The sequence below is a fragment of the Danio rerio genome, chromosome 1 (assembly GCF_049306965.1).
Source record: "Danio rerio strain Tuebingen ecotype United States chromosome 1, GRCz12tu, whole genome shotgun sequence".
In the NCBI taxonomy this organism is placed as follows: domain Eukaryota; kingdom Metazoa; phylum Chordata; class Actinopteri; order Cypriniformes; family Danionidae; genus Danio; species Danio rerio.
The window spans coordinates 53,455,001-53,474,586 of record NC_133176.1 but is presented as its reverse complement, the minus strand read 5'-3'; the positions used below and the strand labels follow the sequence as shown (position 1 = coordinate 53,474,586).

General features: G+C 34.5%; 1 protein-coding gene across 4 annotated transcripts in view; it reads right to left on the bottom strand.

Moving 5' to 3' along the window:
• npnta (nephronectin a) overlaps nucleotides 1-19,586 on the bottom strand; it is a 106,437-nt gene that overhangs the window by 32,406 nt on the left and 54,445 nt on the right. For 2 of the 4 annotated variants that reach the window (XM_009294216.4, XM_005160098.5), the window contains one exon: nucleotides 10,712-10,804. The exons of the other annotated variants lie outside the window; for them this stretch is intronic. In XM_009294216.4, the coding sequence (XP_009292491.1) occupies nucleotides 10,712-10,804 (93 nt within the window). The remainder of the gene's footprint in view (nucleotides 1-10,711; nucleotides 10,805-19,586) is intronic. 4 annotated transcript variants of the gene reach the window in all.

Here is a 19,586-nt window from a genome sequence, read left to right as displayed (position 1 = left end):
AAAAACAGCTCTTTATGGTGCTTGATGTTGCAAACGGACACTTTTGTATCATATTATTGATTAACTTTTGATGTATAGTCATGAGCACACTTGCTTGTAGAGCAAGTAGTTTGACCCCGTTTATTATTTCTAGTTATTTCTTCCATAGGCAACTGAGTCGGAAGCTCTAAAACAATCGCAAACCGAGCACACTTTTCATCTTAGCTTTTCAGACTGGCAAGGAGATCAAATGTTCAGACTCTGAATATTGTGAAATTTTCCACACACTGTTCGCATAGTAATTACTTTTGTTTTATTTTGTAACACTTTACTTGAAGGCGCCGATCACACCGATTGAACTTTTTGCGATGAGTGGCGACTTCTTTGCATGGTTTACTAACAGCTGCGAGTGTTTTGCGGGTATTTTTATGCTCATCTTAAATGCCTGCTGCGCCTTTGCACTCAGTGTACCTGCAGTTTAAAAAAGTCAACTATAAGCGGGAAAGAAAACCAGTAAAGTGTTACCTTTTATTTATATTGTACAAATTTTAACAATAATGATCTTTAAAGAGCAATACAAAAAGAAAAACAAAACAGAACAAAGTATTTTTGACAAAGTAACTTTTTTTTATAACAGTTCAGTCTGGTTCTCGAATCTGATTGGCTGATAGCCGTGAATCCTAAAGCCTCTTTACTCTTGTGTATTACTCCGCCCACATAAGTGGCAAACAGAGGACTACAGTTTGACAAATATTGCAGCTGTTGGATGTACTTTGAGGCTTTTTTAGATGAGAATGTTCATTTATAAGGATAGTGTCTATTTTAAAATATTCATGATTTCAGAGATTCAGCGCATTGGGTGTCATACTGAGCAGATCAAAGACGGTTGGTGTTCTGCCACAAAAAGGCGACAGAGACAGCATATTAATTCCTTAGGGGAGAAAAACTGCATTTTTACAGTGTACGTTTCAAACTACAGCTGATCAAATCATTATATAACAGGTAAATGACATTTTAAGTCAGTCTCTCTCTTTTGTATGCTATATTGCTTTATTTATACCATAGTAATCTGCTAGTGTTTGCTTTGTTTTGGCTTCTATAGGGTTATTTATTGTAATCTCCCGATTGCAACAGAGAAATACTAGGAAATTTCTTTAGACTGATGGCATCTCATGCCGCTCTGTCTTATAATCTTAATAATGTGAACAAAATCTCCCATCTTGTCATCATTTTAGACATTATACAAGAGAATCATTCAAATACTAGCTCTAAAGAGACGTTTGTGAAGTACCAACACTTTCTGCTGTTCTGACGGTCAGTTGCAGATGAATGGCGGAAGAAAGTAATTCCTCTTACAAAAGGGATTTAAGACTCTCTGTGTTTGATTTTCTTTTTATATGCATTATTATACCGTCAAACTGTTGTATAAACGCAATATCACACTTGTAGCAGTGCAATATGGCTGTTTATCGTTACTGGTGTGACACTAAGGCAATTGGCCTGCGGCCTTAAGCCAACGTACGCCTCCCACCAGTGTCGATATACAGCCACATCGCACTGCTACTCGTGTGATATTGCTCATATAACATCTTTGGGGCATGTAAGTTGTCTTAAGTCCTTTATTCAAATAATACATCTAAACTAAATAAAGACATTAAGAAACATATGTGGGTGTGTAAAATTAAACATTTTCAAAGCAACATACACAGTAGTAAGTAAGTGTGTTGGCTATAGTATTCTATATTTAATATAGAGTAAATGTATGTAGTATGTTTATTACAGTATTTAATCCACAAACCTGTACTGTCAATCAGTTTAGAGGTTTAAACTCAATAACATTTGAACCATAAGTGCCATCAAACTTTTAAACTTCAGGAGAGCAAATTAAGTGGAAAATTAAACATAGGAAAATAAATTACAAACATATTATGCATTAAAATGCCTTATTAAGCACTTTTTAGTAACATTGGGACATCTAAGTGGTCATAATTTCTTTAATTTCTAAATTTTCTCTATTTATGACCCATATACCACAGTTAAATCTATGAAAATGCTTGTTATTAATGAAACCTTATACTGTGTGTGTGTGTGTGTGTATGTATGTGTGTATGTATATGTGTGTGTGTGTGTGTGTGTGTGTGTATGTATATATATATATATATATATATATATATATATATATATATATATATATATATATATATATATACACACACACATAATATGTTACTTACATACTCTATAAAAAGTAATGAGGAGGTGTTGCATCGGGTCTACATTATTTCCTTATAACTCAACAGTGTGTCATTTTTATACAATATCTTGATCTTTCGTTCAACAACTTTTACCTTGAATAGTTTGAAAAAGTGACTTTTATGAAAATTTTGATTAGTTTAAAGTGATATATTGTCTGGGTTGGTGTTGTAATAAACTGCTCTTGTAATAAACTGGCAGTACAATTTCTGTTTTTCTCTCCATATATATATTTTAATACAGCATTTCATGCTACTAAAATGTCAATAAAAGTCCCTGTCTTAAACATTCTTTATATAAATAATCGCTTTAAAGTCATTTTATTCAACAGTAATGTTCTATGGATATTCTATGAAAAATAATGAGGTGGTAAATTAGGTGTGCATTATTATGCCATTATTCTGTTTACACTATGGGAACCACGAGTCACTGTTCAGATGTTGTTTTTCAAGCAACTTGTCTGATTTTAGTCCTCAAACTGCTCCTGTGTGAAGTACGTTTCTTACACATCTCATCCAAAGCATTCTGATGTGTTTAGATGAGATTTTCTTTACTTTTATAGGCTGTGAAATCAATTAGCATAGTGATATGGAACTGCAATGTGGTTCAAAACCTGCCTGGAACTACTTTATTTGTGCAATCATACATAAAAATTGCTCCAAACCTCAGAATGCTTCTCATCTAATTGGATTCAAGCATTCAATAGCTCTGTGGTAAAATCTAAATAAATTGCATTTTTAAAATTAAATACTAATGTCCAGTTATCTTAACAAATTCACCATTCCAAAATGACTACAAGCTCTAAACCAGCCCTTATTTGTTGTTGTAAAACCAAGTGGTCTTTCTTTCACTATATACTGTGTGTGTGTGTGTGTGTACATATATATATATATATATATATATACATATATATACACACACACACACACACACACACACACACACACACACATACACAGTATGTGTGTGTGTGTATATATATATATATATATATATATATATATATATATATATATATATATATATATATATATATATATATATATATATATATATATATATATATATATATATATATATATATATAGTTGAAACCCCCATGTGTTGGATTTAGTGTAATCTGTGCTGAGCCATATATGCTGAAGTCTAGTCCGCATGGCTGATCAGCTGGGCTTTATATCTCTTATATCTCAATATTGTACACACACACACACAGTCAAGTTTACAGGCCAGACACGTATCGGGATGCACTGAAAATAGATCCTCCGTGAGTGAGTTTGGCATGGCCCAGTTATGGCGCCATCTTTAGCACTGGGTTATGAGCGGTATGTGTTCAGTATCTGACAGCTGCATCACATTTAACCGGATGAACCGCACAACATATTAACCGTAATCGGCAAGGTTGCAGTTTCAATATGATGTGAAAATATGCTATAAAATTCCAGTTAGTTGTAGTTCACATGACTGATGGCTTTACCTTTGTTTTTATTTTGTGGAAAAATCATGCAAATCATGCATGATGCAATTTAAAAGAATAAAAATCGATTTATTGTTATAAATTTTTTTGTAGGTCAGATTTTTGGCCACCGAAAGCATAACTTTAAAATACAGCAATCCATTTTGGATTATTTTTTTTAATTATTATGAAATTATTGTTATTATTTGTTTTATGCAAATGTCTTTTAACCAATATTCTTTCTTTTCAATAATCTTAGTTTCAGTTTTTGGTTATGAAAAAAACCTTGGCAATTGGCAGCACTAAGAGCCCACATAAGTGTGCGTTTAAAAGACATAAGAGACATCCAGACAAATGACCCTGCCTAAATTTGGTCATTAAATAGACAATTTTCATAGATTTTCATTGAAAATCTAATAGACATCTATCAATAGTCCAAAAATAGACCTAGTCATCAGATAACACAGACGTCATTATTGTTAGACAACTTGGACTATTGTTTGACGGTTGTAATATTTTCACTGACAGCCTGACTTTAGTCTTGTTTTAGCCAAAATACCCATGTTTGGGTCTCTATTAGATGTATTTTGAACACAAAGAAATGCTTGCTGGTAGAGCTGGTAGAACAAAAATTGTTGCAAAAATAATCTCTTAAAATGATTCTGAGCTTAGATTTTAACAGTAGAAGGCACTGTAAGTAAGTTTTTAACAGGAGATGGTGCTCTAGGCTAGATTTAACAAGAGATGGCGCTCTAGGCTAGTTTTTAAACAACAGATAGCGCTCTAAGCTAGTTTTTAAACAACAGACAGTACTCTAAGCTAGTTTTTAAACAACAGACAGTACTCTAAGCTAGTTTTTAAACAACAGGCAGTGCTCTAGGCTAGTTTTTAGACAACAGACAGTGCTCTAGGCTAGTTTTTAAACAACAGACGGCACTCAAGGCTAGTTTTTAACCAACAGACGGCACTCTAGGCTTGTTTTTAGACAACAGACAGTACTCTAAGCTAGTTTTTAAACAACAGGCAGTGCTCTAGGCTAGTTTTTAGACAACAGACAGTGCTCTAGGCTAGTTTTTAAACAACAGACGGCACTCAAGGCTAGTTTTTAACCAACAGACGGCACTCTAGGCTTGTTTTTAGACAACAGACAGTACTCTAAGCTAGTTTTTAAACAACAGACAGTGCTCTACGCTTGTTTTTAAACAACAGACATCGCTCTAGGCTAGTTTTTAAACAACAGACGGCGCTCTAGGCTAGTTTTTAAACAACAGACGGTGCTCTAAGCTAGTTTTTAAACAACAGACAGCGCTCTAGGCTAGTTTTTAAACAACAGACAGCGCTCTAGGCTAGTTTTTAAACAACAGACAGCGCTCTAGGCTAGTTTTTAAACAACAGACGGCGCTCTAGGCTAGTTTTTAAACAACAGACGGTGCTCTAAGCTAGTTTTTAAACAGACAGTGCTCTAGGCTAGTTTTTAAACAACAGACAGCGCTCTAAGCTAGTTTTTAAACAACAGACAGTACTATAAGCTAGTTTTTAAACAACAGACAGTACTCTAAGCTAGTTTTTAAACAACAGACAGTGCTCTAGGCTAGTTTTTAAACAACAGACAGCGCTCTAAGCTAGTTTTTAAACAACAGACAGTACTATAAGCTAGTTTTTAAACAACAGACAGTACTCTAAGCTAGTTTTTAAACAACAGGCAGTGCTCTAGGCTAGTTTTTAGACAACAGAGAGTGCTCTAGGCTAGTTTTTAAACAACAGACGGAACTCTAGGCTAGTTTTTAACCAACAGACGGCACTCTAGGCTTGTTTTTAGACAACAGACAGTGCTCTAAGCTAGTTTTTAAACAACAGATAGCGCTCTAAGCTAGTTTTTAAACAACAGACAGTACTCTAAGCTAGTTTTTAAACAACATACAGTGCTCTAGGCTAGTTTTTAAACAACAGACGGCACTCTAGGCTTGTTTTTAGACAACAGACAGTGCTCTAAGCTAGTTTTTAAACAACAGAGAGTGCTCTAGGCTAGTTTTTAAACAACAGACGCCACTCTAGGCTATTTTTTAAACCACAGACATCGCTCTAAGCTAGTTTTTAAACAACAGACAGTGCTCTAGGCTAGTTTTTAAATAACAGAGAGCACTCTAAGCTAGTTTTTAAACAACAGACAGCGCTCTAGGCTAGTTTTTAAACAACAGACAGTGCTCTAAGCTAGTTTTTAAACAACAGACAGTGCTCTAAGCTAGTTTTTAAATAACAGAGAGCACTCTAAGCTAGTTTTTAAACAACAGACAGCGCTCTAAGCTAGTTTTTAAACAACAGACAGCGCTCTAAGCTAGTTTTTAAACAACAGACAGTGCTCTAAGCTAGTTTTTAAACAACAGACAGTGCTCTAAGCTATTTTTTAAACAACAGACAGTGCTCTAGGCTTGTTTTTAAATAACAGAGCACTCTAAACTAGTTTTAAAACAGACAGCGCTCTAAGCTAGTTTTAAAACAACAGAGAGCGCTCTAAGCTAGTTTTTAAACAACAGTTTGGTCGGCACTCCATTTTGGTTTTTTAACAGCAGAAAGCACTCTATTCTATCGTTATTTAAAAGCAGATGGTGCTCTAGGCTAGTTTTTAACAGCAGGTGGCGCTCTATGTTATTATTTAACAGCATACTGCACTCTAGACTAGATTTTTTTTTAGATGGAGCTCTAGGCTAACAGGAGATGATACTCTATGCTAGTTTTTAACAGCGCTCTATTTTAGAGTTTTTAACTGCAGATGATGCTCTAGATTAGTTTTTAACTAATTTAGCAAGTTTTTGATGAAATGATGATAAACTTATGTCTAAATCTTTATCAACTTTTCGAACCATAGGACATTTGCATGCATCTACATGACTGAGGGGTGATTATGTGGGCAATGACAGAATTTAAATTCACAATTAAGCAGTAACTGCTTGATGATTGGGGACAAAATTGAGAAACAGCGACCTTTCTCCACAGAATCCTCACAGTTTCAGCTACAAATCTTCTTTAATGTTCTTCTGTAGAAAAAAACACCTTCATTCATCGGCTGGCCTGAGGGTGAGTATAAATTACCAGCCATTCCTCAATTTTCTGTTGAACTATGAACTTTACTAGCGAGCTCTCCCATTATGAAATATGAATGCGGTTTGCAGCTCCTCCAAACTAAATCTTTGAACAGCCCTCACACACTACATTGTAAAAAAAATATCAGAAAACTGGCAGTTTTACTTACTTTTTGATTCATTTTTATTTGTATTTCATACTTTTGAGTTGCATTATAGGATTATCTTTCTTGCAAAATCTTTTAACCTTAAAAAATTACAAAAAAAAGTTACTTTTATGAACATTTTTAATAGTTTAAAGTGATATATTGTCTGTGTTGGTGTTGTATGTTATGGTATAAAACCCTGTAATAAACTGACAGTACATTTTCTGTTATTTTACACACTTATTTTTCTACATATAAAACATTTCTTAGACATTATATTATTTCAAACTAATAAAATGTCAATAAAAGTCACTATGTTAAACTGTAGGGTTGAATTTTCAACATTTAAAGTCGACAGAGCAAAGATAAAGATCCCATAATGCAATTCACAACTGTACATAAATGGTACCGTGTACAGTAATCAGTCTGACATCAAATCATCAGTAAAATCCCAGATCTTCAAAACCTCTACACCTCTCGTCTGTATTTCCTCAGCATTAACTGAACTCTCAGAAAAGCATTTAGAAAAACCAGACAACTCGTGTTTTCTGTCGAGGCAAGGTGAAGAGGAGACGAACCCCTCGTTGGCCTGAAATAAAGCTGAAAACAGCAGAAATGAAATGTCACTTTCCTAGAATAGCCGTACTGGACAAGAGACAGCGCCGAGCTGCAACACATGGCCAACTAATGACAAGAAATATAAAAACAGGCCAAAAAAGCCAAAACTGTCTGGTCTGGAAGGGAGAACGCGGAGGTGTGAAGGTGTTGAAAACTGGACTAAACACATTTACACCATATGGAAGGTGTGAGCGCAGACTATTCTTGAGTTATGAACGTGAGACGGGGAGACATAAAAAAAAAGACATATTAACTTAGGTTTCTTTACAGTACGTCTAAATACCAGCCTTTAAAAGATTCACCATTGCAGTTATCACAGTCAGTGTTCTTTCTCTAACATCTAAAAATATTAAAGGTGATGTTTATTCCTGCTTTTTTGCATGGTTGCTAGGGTTTTAGCCAGCAGTTGCTAAGGTGAATGAGTGTTAGCATGCTGGTAGGTGGCTAATTTGTTTTTCAGATTGTATTTTTATTTGCGATTTAAGTAACAAGTGCAGTTTTTGCATACTTTCCACACCAATAATAATAATAATAATAATAATAATAATAATAATAATAATATCAGCAGTATTATTTTTACTAATTATTATAATTAATAAAATAATTAATACAATTGTAATGCATTATTATTAATATAAACAAATAAAAGGCTTAGAAAAGTAGTAATATTTAAGTGTTAATGTTTTTATAATTTGTTGTTTTTATTGCTTCATAATTTAAATAAATATTAAATAATATGTTATTTTTAAGCCACTTAGTTTGTAAAAAAATATTAATATATTAATAATAAAGTTGAATATTTGATCATATAAATGCAATAGCAAATTTAATATTATTTTAAAACTATAGCTTGAACATATGTTAAACAATAAAGACAATAATAATTATGATTATTTTATATAAATAAAGTGAAATACATGTATCATATTTTAATAACTGAGCTTTTAATACTTCAATAATAATAATAATAATAATAATAATAATAATAGCTAATGTTTTTCTACTGAAAGTAACAATTTCAATTTAAATGAACTAAATGTATTCAAATAAATTAATAATTTGATACAAATTACTGCTATTATTCTTTTTAATATTGATATCATAAATCAAACAAACACACACAAACACACAAATCATAGCCCAACATAATGAATAAAATGCTAATTTACCACCCATTCCAAACAAATATGATCAGTGTAAAGATTTCACAACTACAAGGTCTCCACTATCTACACCATTTGGCAGTAACTCCTGGTACCAGCTTTAATAAGTGTGGTTCACTCCCATCCCACAATGCACATGTGAAAAAATTAATAAATACATCGCGAGCAGAATAACCTCAGTCACAAAACATCAATAACAAACAACAACAACAAGATGACAGACATTTTGTGAAGATCAAGATGTGTGTTTGTGAGCTGGAGATGAGCCTGAGAGGAAAAAAAAAAAGGAGACCGGCAGCAGGTGAGAGAGGGGGAGATCAGCCGGGCAGAGGAGAGCAAATAGAAGATGATGTCCTGCTTCAGTTCAGAGACTCGCAGATACAGGCTGCGTTTATACTGGTGCAGATTCAATTAAAAACATACTGTGATTACGCTTCAGCATCCACAATACAATGAATGGTTGGGGGTTCATTCCACTGTGGTGTATGGATCCAATTTGTAAAATCAAAGCAGGATTCATAAATACACAAATCTAATCTGTAAAATCAAAGCATGATTTGTAAATACACAAATCCAATCTGTAAATTCAAAGCACGATTCCTAAATACACAAAAAACAATTCATAATTTCAAAGCATGATTCATAACTACACAAAACCAATCCATAAATTCAAAGCACGATTCATAAATACCAAATCCAATACATAAATTCAAAGCACGATTCGTAAATACAAAAATCCAATTCGTAGTTTTGAAGCACGATACGTAAATAGACAAATCCAATTCATAATTTCAAAGCACGATTCGTAACTACACAAAACCAATCCATAAATTCAAAGCACAATTCATAAATACCAAATCCAATACGTAAATTCAAAGCACGATTTGTAAATACAAAAATCCAATTCGTAGTTTTGAAGCACGATACGTAAATAGACAAATCCAATTCAGAAAATCAAAGCACGATTCGTAAAGACACAAATCCAATTCGTAATTTCAAACCACGATTCGTAAATACACAAATCCAATTCATAATTTCAAAGCATGATTCAAAAATACACAAATCCAATTCGTAAATAAAAAACACGATTCGTAAACACACAAATCTAATTCGTAATTTCAAAGCATGATTCGTAAATACACAAATCCAATTCATAATTTCAAAGCACGATTCGTAAATACACAAATCCAATTCGTAATTTCAAAGCATGATTCAAAAATACACAAATCCAATTCGTAAATAAAAAACACGATTCGTAAACACACAAATCTAATTCGTAATTTCAAAGCATGATTCGTAAATACACAAATCCAATTCGTAATTTCAAAGCACGAATCGTAAATACACAAATCCAATTCGTAAATTCAAAGCATGATTCTTAAATACACAAATCCTATTCGTAAACTCACACAAAACCAATTCGTAATTTCAAAGCAGGATTCGTAAATACACAAATCCAATTAATTTGGCGAAGATTTTTATGATATTTACTTGTAAATACACGAATTGTGTTGTATTTATAAAATGTGTTTTGAATTTACAAATTGGATTTGTAAATATAAATTGTGCTGCGCATATATGGATTTTATTTTGTAAATGTAGCATTTTTGATACTGATCTGGCTCCATAGTGGCGACCCCAGATGATTAAAAGACTAAGCTAATACTTTAAGCAACTGTCATGCATTTCCAGTAAAATAGTGTCAAATAGAGATCTTTTAAAAATCGCTATAACCACACCAGTGTAAACGCAGCCAAAGACAGTGTGTGTGGGGAGGAGAAAGAGCGCAGGGTGAACAGAACGGCCTCTTAAAGGCTTTGTGTGTGTGTTTCTGCCAAGGCATGCATGGCTTTTCTCCGTGTCATTCCGGCCATGCCTGTGGAGGCTTTGGGGATCTGCTGAAGGGAAAGTGTGGACTTTAGCTGTAGGCTAGAGCAGACTGCAACCATGCACTCGGACGCAGGCGGCGTCCCGTAAGCAGCCTTTACCGGGATAACACACAGAGGATTAGCTCACCCTCTGAAGGCGCCGCGATCGGCTGGTGGTCCATTGGAACAAAAACAGGAGCGTGACTGTGCCATAATGGAGGGCTAACAAAGCCCCGCTCGTCTTTAGGAGTGAGGGAAAACAGACAGATAACAGCAGACAGGACACACAAAAAAACAGTCATAAAACACACCTCTGAGCTGGTCACGTTCATTCCTGCAGGAGGAGAATAATAATGTTATTCAGTAAAAGATGATATGCAAATTAGACGGTGAAATGAGATGGCACTGGCCATGCTTAAAAATTTTAAAGGATTCAGAGTTGAAAATACAGTACACTTCATGACAAAAGTTTTGTCATCAATTAGTTGTAAGAGCAACAAATAAAAACTTGACTTCTAGCTGATCATCACAACAGTAGTAGACCTTTTGTAACTTGCGTGTACCCAAGATTCTACAAAAATCAGTCAAGTTTGGTGAAAGAAAACTCATGGTTTGGGGTTACATTCAGTATGGGGGCGTGCGAGATATCTGCAGCGTGGACGTCAACATCAACAGCCTTAGGAATCAAGACACTTGTGCTGCCCTTTACATTACAAACCACAGGAGAGGGCAAATTCTTCAGCAGGATAGCGCTCCTTCTCATTCTACAGCCTCCACATCAAAGTTCCTGAAAGATAAGGACAAGAGGCTCCAGGATTGGCCAGCCCAGTCACCAGGAATAAACATTATTGAGCATGTCTGAGGTAAGATGTAGGAGGAGGCATTGAAGATGAATCCAAAGAATCTTGATGAACTCTGGGAGTCCTGCAAGAACGCTTATTTTGCCATTCCAGATGACTTTATTAATAAGTGATTTGAGGCACTGCAAAGATGTACAGTATGGATGCAGTCCTCCAAGGCCACACACAATATGAACTCTTTTTCCACTGCAGCATGACTTTATATTCTATAGTGAAAATTATTTTTGTTAAGTGACAAGACTTTTGTATAAACAAAGTCAGACCTTACTGTCCTAATTAAATAATTAAAAAACAAGGCATGATCATATTTTATTTTGGTCAAATACGCGTAATTTAGAAGCCTTTGCCTTTCATATAAGCAAGTTCTGATAGCAAATGATCAACTAGAAGTCAAGTTGTTATTTGTTGTTCTTAAACTTAGATAGACGACAAGACTTTTGTCAGGTAGTGTATATAGGACTGGGATTGATTGTTTACAGTAAAACATAGGTTTTTATCATGTGTTTTGTCAATTAATTGGCTAATTCGTATGAATTTATACAAGTTCAGGCAAACAAAAGTTGATGATTTTTAAAAGGAGGAATGGCATAAACCCAACCGTGATAGGGAGATGAGAAAATCGTAGTTAAATGTACACGAGAGATTATTATTCATACGATTTAGCCGCTAAATTAAACATTAAGAATTGACAATTAGGCATGGGCCAGTATAAGATTCTGACAACATGATAACCTTGGCTAAAAATATTACGGTATCACGGCATTGTGATTAATACTGTGATTATCAAAATAAGTTATTTTAAAATGTCTGGGTAAAAAACAACCCCCCCACCCCCACCCCCATTGAACACAGTATATGGTATTTTAAGAAACATTTACAATATTTTGAACAAGTAACCTTTAATGTAGAGGTTCCTTTTCTGCTGGAGATACTGTTGCCCTAAAAAACTAAATAAAATTGTTGTGAAAATCACTTACATTTACCTTAGAAACGGTAGACCAGAAAAACCCTGGCGGTTTTAAAACTTTAGCTCCGTCCCAAATCGCATACTTATGCACTATTCTACTCTATTTTGTAGTATAAATAGTGTAAGTAGTGCGTTCACACTGAAAACTCTAAAAATAATAAGTGCACTTTAATTACCCGGATGATGCACTCATTCAGCCAGTAAAATAAAGTGTGTAATGATGGACACTTCACGCACTCAACGACCGCAGGTTTGCTTACGTAGCGGAAGGGGCGGAGCTATCAGACGCACATGTTGGATAACTTTATTTATTTTTGATGGTGAAAGCAAAATTCTCCTACGAGAGTGATTATATCCTCCCGATGGTGAATGCGGTTATACTCACGGCACGTATTAATTGATAATTCAGTCGTTTATTTCACTGATTTGGCAACCGTCAAACGTCATCAGGGAAACGGTTTGAATTTCCACTTAGTAAAAAAACATTAGTGTGCCATTTGGGACGCCACTACATACATATACTATCCTGTTAAGTGTGTAAGTGCATAAGTACATAGTGCATGAAAGCATAGTGTATAGTGTGCCATTTGGAACGCATCTCTTGACTTTTCCAAACCGTGGTAAACCTTGAAACCGGTTATCATCCCATGCTTATTGGCAATAGTGCTGAATAATATTATATAGTTTAATCAGAAAAGAGACATTTCAGAGGTGACAAAAGTCATTATGTTTTGATTTTTTGGAAATTCAATACATAATTATAAAATACATATTTATTTCTTGATAACGCTGAGGTAATTTTTTGTTTGATGTGTGTTCAAACTACTTATTTAAAATGAGCTGAAACAGCACAGTTCATAAGTTTTAATGGGGACAACTTGATTGTTTTATGTTCAATCTGCTTAAACTTGTCGAAATCAACAAGTTATCTTATGTTGCCCAACACACATTGACTGTGTGAAAACCAGATTTTTTTTATTTTTATTTTTTACAGAATATTCACAGTTAAAGTCAAAATAAATAGAATTGCAACTATTTGAAACATTTTCTCTATATGGAAAGAAGTTTTTTGTTCAACACATTTTAAAAGGCAACTGATGGCTTCTAATGACTCATTTATTTTGCCTTTGTCAGGATGAAAGTGCATAAGATATTTCACCTAACATTTTGCAAGATTTAGCTTAAAATGCAATTTAAAGGCTTAACTAGGTTAATTAGGCCAATTATAGACCAGCTAACAATGATTTGTTCTACAGCCAATCAAAAATAGAATTTCTGAATAGGGTTAAAAATATTGACATTACAATCTGCTACATTTAAGTGTTAAACGGCTTTAACTCCAGCTAAACTAAAAGAAATTAAAGTTACAAATATGACAGGATTAAAAATTTTATAGAAAACATTGTGATACTTCTGTGATACTAGAAAATATTTCTATTTCCATTAAACCATGTGAAGGAAAAGTAATTTATTTTTATTACTGTACTTTTGTGTCTTTATTTTTTATTGAAAAAAAATGTTTAGACTAACAACAGAATAATTAACATTTCTATTTTGTATGATCCATATATTAACCAAACACACTTCTTCTTTCCTACTGTGTTGCAAACTTCTTAGAAGGAACTGCTGACAAGAGGGAAAAAGCAGAATAAGAATAAATATAGTGCGAGGGCGCTTGCTCCAGACTGCTGTCTAATAAGAATCTTGACATGTCACAAGGATGAACTGCTCAGTTCTGGTATGCTGAGAGGTGTTAAAGAAAGAGGAAGTATGTTTGGGTACAAGAGCAAAAGGACTGCAGAATGACTGATCAGTGTTGTTACAGCAAAACTCCACCTGTTAATATCAGTTGTTTATATATGCTGGAGTCAGTTTATATATGCTGGAGTCAGTTTATATATGCTGGAGTCAGTTTATATATGCTGGAGTTAGTTGCAAACCTTCTGAATGTAATTCATGTATTGCATTGGGGTAACGTAACCCAGAGCTCTTTATTCGATTTACTTATTTCTATCTAATAAATTAGTAATATTTTTGACATCGAAGAAAACCCTCTCCTGACCTTTTGTATTGAACACGCATGGAATTGGCTTGATATTCCAACAATCACTTGGGAAATATTTGACAAAGAAGCACACATTCAGTTGAGCTTTGTTTGTTTGTTTGCTTGCTTGTTTGTTTGTTAAAATGTTTTATGTGGATGAAAAAATGCAATTCTTCTCATACATATGTTCTTATATCTGGTTTCATTTGAAAATAACATAAAAAAAAACATGGATTGGATACTAGTGCGGTCTATTTTAGGTTCAAATTTCTTTAAAGAAGGTCTTGTTACGATTGTCATCAGAAAAAAAGCAGATTTTTGTTAAAAATAAATAAATAAATTTTCCCAGATATGGGTTGCGGCTGGAAGGGCATCCGCTGTGTAAAAACTTGCTGGATAAGTTGGCGGTTCATTCTGCTGTGGCGACCCCAGATTAATAAAGGGACTAAGCCGACAAGAAAATGAATGAATGAATGAATGAAATAAATAAATGAATAAATAAATAAAATAAAAGCAGGAATATTTAGTCTCAGCTGCATAATTACATGATCACACAGCCATAAGGGTTGGAACACTCCTGACCTCTCTCCTCCCGGAGCAGCTGACATTATAATAGGTAATGAACAAAAGCAAGACCTAAAGATAGTGGAGAATGACTGCAGCGCTTGGAATTAAAAGTGTATATATAAAAGTGTATTCAAAAATACCCAGTACAGTGCCAACAACTGTCTTTGATTGACACTGGAAAAAAAAAAAAGGATGAGACGGCAGTGTTTCAGAACAATGCCGGCGCATTACAGCCTAATTATACGATGACATGTAAAGAATCCCATATAATCCCCTCAGCTGTGCTTGGCTTTCCCACTCCGAAATAAAACTTGGAGTCAAAGAAAAAGAACAAAACACATTAACAGTTATTATGCCTCTGGCTTGCAGAAAAATCAAACATTTATGATGCAAAACTTCACAGCTTTTGAACTATGCGTCCACGGCAGAGTTTATAGGTTTGCAACGGGAAGACACAGAGGAAAACATTCAAGAGCTAATACTTTACAGTTGTTATTTTATGTTTGCCCTGAAGACTGCGAATAATGATTATTACAGGTTCCTCTAGTTTTCTTGAAACCTTTTACTTTCATCCTTTAAGTGTTTATTTTCTAAACATTGTAATCAGGAAATGCATTATGTACATTAATAAAGGCACAATACTTCAATGAGGGAAGGAACTCCAATCCCATGAAGCTCTTAATGACACGACCAAATTAAACTTGGATGATGCAATGGCAGCCAAAGGATAACAGCAATAATGCGCTCACTGCAAACTAGCTATAGGTGAAGTGGAGAGACAGTGATAGAGCCAATTCGGTGGATGGGGGTGATTTAGAGGTGATGTTGAGTAAGGGCCGATGGAGGGAATCGGGCCAGAATTCCGGGGTTATACCCCTACACTTTACGAGTAATGAAATGGCAAACCATTTATTTTATTTACAATTACAAGTTATTTATTTTACAGTTGAAGTCAGAATTATTAGCCCCCCTGTTTATTTTTTCCCTGATTTCTATTTGGCACATTTCTAAACATAATAGTTTTAATAACTCATCTCTAATAACTGGTTTATTTTATCTTTGCCATGATGACAGTAAATAATATTTGACTACATATTTTTCAAGACACTTCTATACAGCTTACAGTGACATTTAAAGGCTTACCTTGGTAAGCAAACTAGGCAGGTTATGGTAAGTAGGCAAGTTATTGTATAACAATTGTTTGTTCTGTAGACTATAGAAAATAAAATTAGCTCAAAGGGGTGAATAATTTTAACCTTAAAATGTTTCTTTAAAAAAATTGCTTTTATTCTAGCCAAAATAAAACAAATAAGACTTTATTTTTCTTTCTCAGATGTGCTTTCATTGGCTTCCTAATGAGATTACAACAATGGGGGGGTTGTTCACTTTCACATGTTTAGAATGCAGGACATGTTTTCGTTCACTCCTGAGGAAGGTAACATTATATTAATTAATTAATTATATATTGAGCAGCACAGCCACCTTTTTGTTGTTCCATTACTCAAAACTAGCCTCTAAAACACAAGACTACTCTTGCGGTTGTTATAAGCTGTAAACATGACATCGTCTCGACCCTGGTTAGTGCATACCATGGGGAACATTCACCCAGGAATGTCACTTGTCTTTAGATAAAAAAAAGATTTGTTGGAAAATTGTTTCGTTATCTACTGACTTACGCTCGGAGATCACTACAGTGCGAAGGTTAAAGAGTGGCTGGAACCTTTTCAACAGATGGTCAAAGCCAACACAAGTACTGTAAAAGCATTGGAAAAAGCTTTGTCGGATCATAGAGACTCATATAATGGAACTTTGAAAACCTGTCGCTCAGTGATCGAGTAACCTGTCTGGAGGATTTGGAGGGGTGCTCTAGGAGCATCACAACAATGATACTTTCCCCTTTTTTTAAGTATATCTAAGTTTATATTATGTACGTGGGACTATTTTTCTGCATTATAGAGCTTCCAGGTAATGTAACTCATAATTCAGGAAAGACAGATTATAAATATATTCACCTCCCAAACAGGTAAAAGGTCTGTTTTAAAGTGTTTTGTATCAGTTAAATGTGTATATAGTGAAATGTGCCATGTATGTTTCTAATAAGGCAACAAACACATGTAAACTGCTGAGTATAAGTGTTTAGTGTTCATTCATGCGCTGTGTCATATCACTTGGTTCGCTTTTCTGGAGGGAAAGAAAGCCAATAAACTACATAAACTCCCTTTCCTTCTAGCTAAAATACACCTCTCTACCAATTCAGCTCAAAAGATTGTCATTTAACAAGAAATATTTACATCTTTTGTTGAAATATTGTTTGACAAACAAAGTATGATTATGTTATATTTCAGAGTATCACGCTATGTATGTGTGTGAGGTTCAGGCTCATTAATATTCAGCTCATTAATATTCACGACCATTCCAAATATGGTCAAAACTGAGACTTTCATCCTATGGGGTAATTCTTGTGGTTCTAAACAAGCATATACATGTGTTTCTCGAATATACAAGCCTACAACATACCTACTTTTTCAATACATACCTATTTTTCGATATCAGAGAACAATTTAGCATATTGAATCAATCCACTCAATGGCATCTTTAAAAACAACTGCAAAAACAATAGAAGTTCACCTTCATGAAACAGTAATTTAACAGGAAAAAGAAAGAGGATGAGACTGAATTATGCATTGTTAGACACACATTTGGCCAACAGCAGATCTGTCTTGACGTCTGAAAGAATTTTTTCCAATGCTTGATGGCCCCTTAATGGATTCCTGACTGGCCGCAGGAACAGCAGGTAAGCAGATTCTCATTTACAGAGACCCCCGCTGAAAATTAGCATCTTATTAAATTGATTTGATCCAGGGAGAGCGAATGCGGCTCAGTGTCACTTCACTCCTAAATGGATTAGCGCTTTAATGAGTTTATTTGTTCTGGGCAAAGATGCCCATCTGCCTCATATCATCTCCATGACAGTGATGTTACAGTGAAGAGCAAATGCAGGCGCTGCTGACAAAATGGAGATCAAAGGAGACGAATGCTAATCGTGCTTTAAAAAAAATTACAATTATGTCCTGATAGAATATTCACATTTTAGATTATACACATCAGTAAAGTATTAATGAGCAAACATAAGCGAGTAAACATGCTAATGAAATTCGCTCTAAACAAGTCGCTTCTAACTTTGCAGTCGATTTATTAGACTAAAATATCCGTGATTTTACAGCCTTGTGGCTTAATGCGTTATTAAAGCTGTTTTTGGTGACATTTTGCAGCCTGCTCTTATGAGTTACACGAATCGCTGTCCTACACGCCACCTGGGAGATCTGTGGCTCTGGAAACAACCAAACGACAAATGTCAACCTGTTCAAATATATAAATACAAATGTCTTCAGCTAGCGTTTCTGTCATATACTGTACACGATACAACTCAAAGTGTGTAACCAGGTAAACCTTGATAATGTGATTCCAATGAAATAGTTCACCTTAAATGCACATATAGCTAAGTTAGATTTAAAGGTACAGTTCACCCAAAAAATGCAAAAGTAGGCTACTCATTTTATTCAACCTCATTTGGTTACAAATCTTTTTTTTTTTTTTTTTTTTAACTCTGAACGTTTTAGACCAACAGTCTTTGAAATCCATAGAACTATAGAAGTCGATGGGTTTATTGTTCAAAATATCTTTATATTGTGGCTTTATTCTCATAATCTTTATAATTGTGTTCAACAGAAGCTCAAACGAGTTACGTAACATGTCAATGATGATAGAGTTGTCATTATTACAACTGAGCTAGATTTAAAGGGGCAGTTCATCCAAAAAATGCTAATGTAGGCTGGTCTATTTACAAATTATCAAAATATAGGCCTATATTGCATATTTTAACATGCACCAATGGGCTCAGGGTTTGAAAATTAGTCTAAAAATGGCATGATTGCCAATTAAACTGTGATGGGTGAAGGTATTTTAAGATCGAGAAACTGACACGCATCACCTTTAAATCTCAATTTGGTTATTTACTTTGGTGGGTGTTATCCCACCTCATTGCCATGGATTAAGTGCTAAGCTCTTTATCATTGTTTCTCTTCGCCTTTGCTCATGATTTTTTTCTGCACTAATCATTTGATGCACGGATACGTTTTATGTGAAGGCCCAGTTTACATAGGATTTATAAAGTGCAAAGTAATAAAAAAGGATAAACTTAAGTAATAAAGTGCAAACTAAACATATTTCTTTATTCTGATAAACATAAAAGATGCTACTGAAAAAAACAGCCACTGACTAACAGTACTTCATTTTATTCCTACTATCTCTTTAATGCATAAAAAAATAAGAGCTTATTTACACTAACAGGCCACTTTATTAGGTACACCTTACTAGTACCGCGTTGGACGCCTTTTTGCCTTCAGAACTGCCTTAAACCTTCACGGCTTGGATTCAACAAGGTGATGGAAATATATCATAGAGATGTTGGTCCATGACAGTATTATGCAGTTGCTGTAGATTTGTTGGCTGCACATCCATAATAATCTCCCATTCCACCACATCCCAAATGTGCTCTATTGGATTGAGAACTGGTGATTGTGGA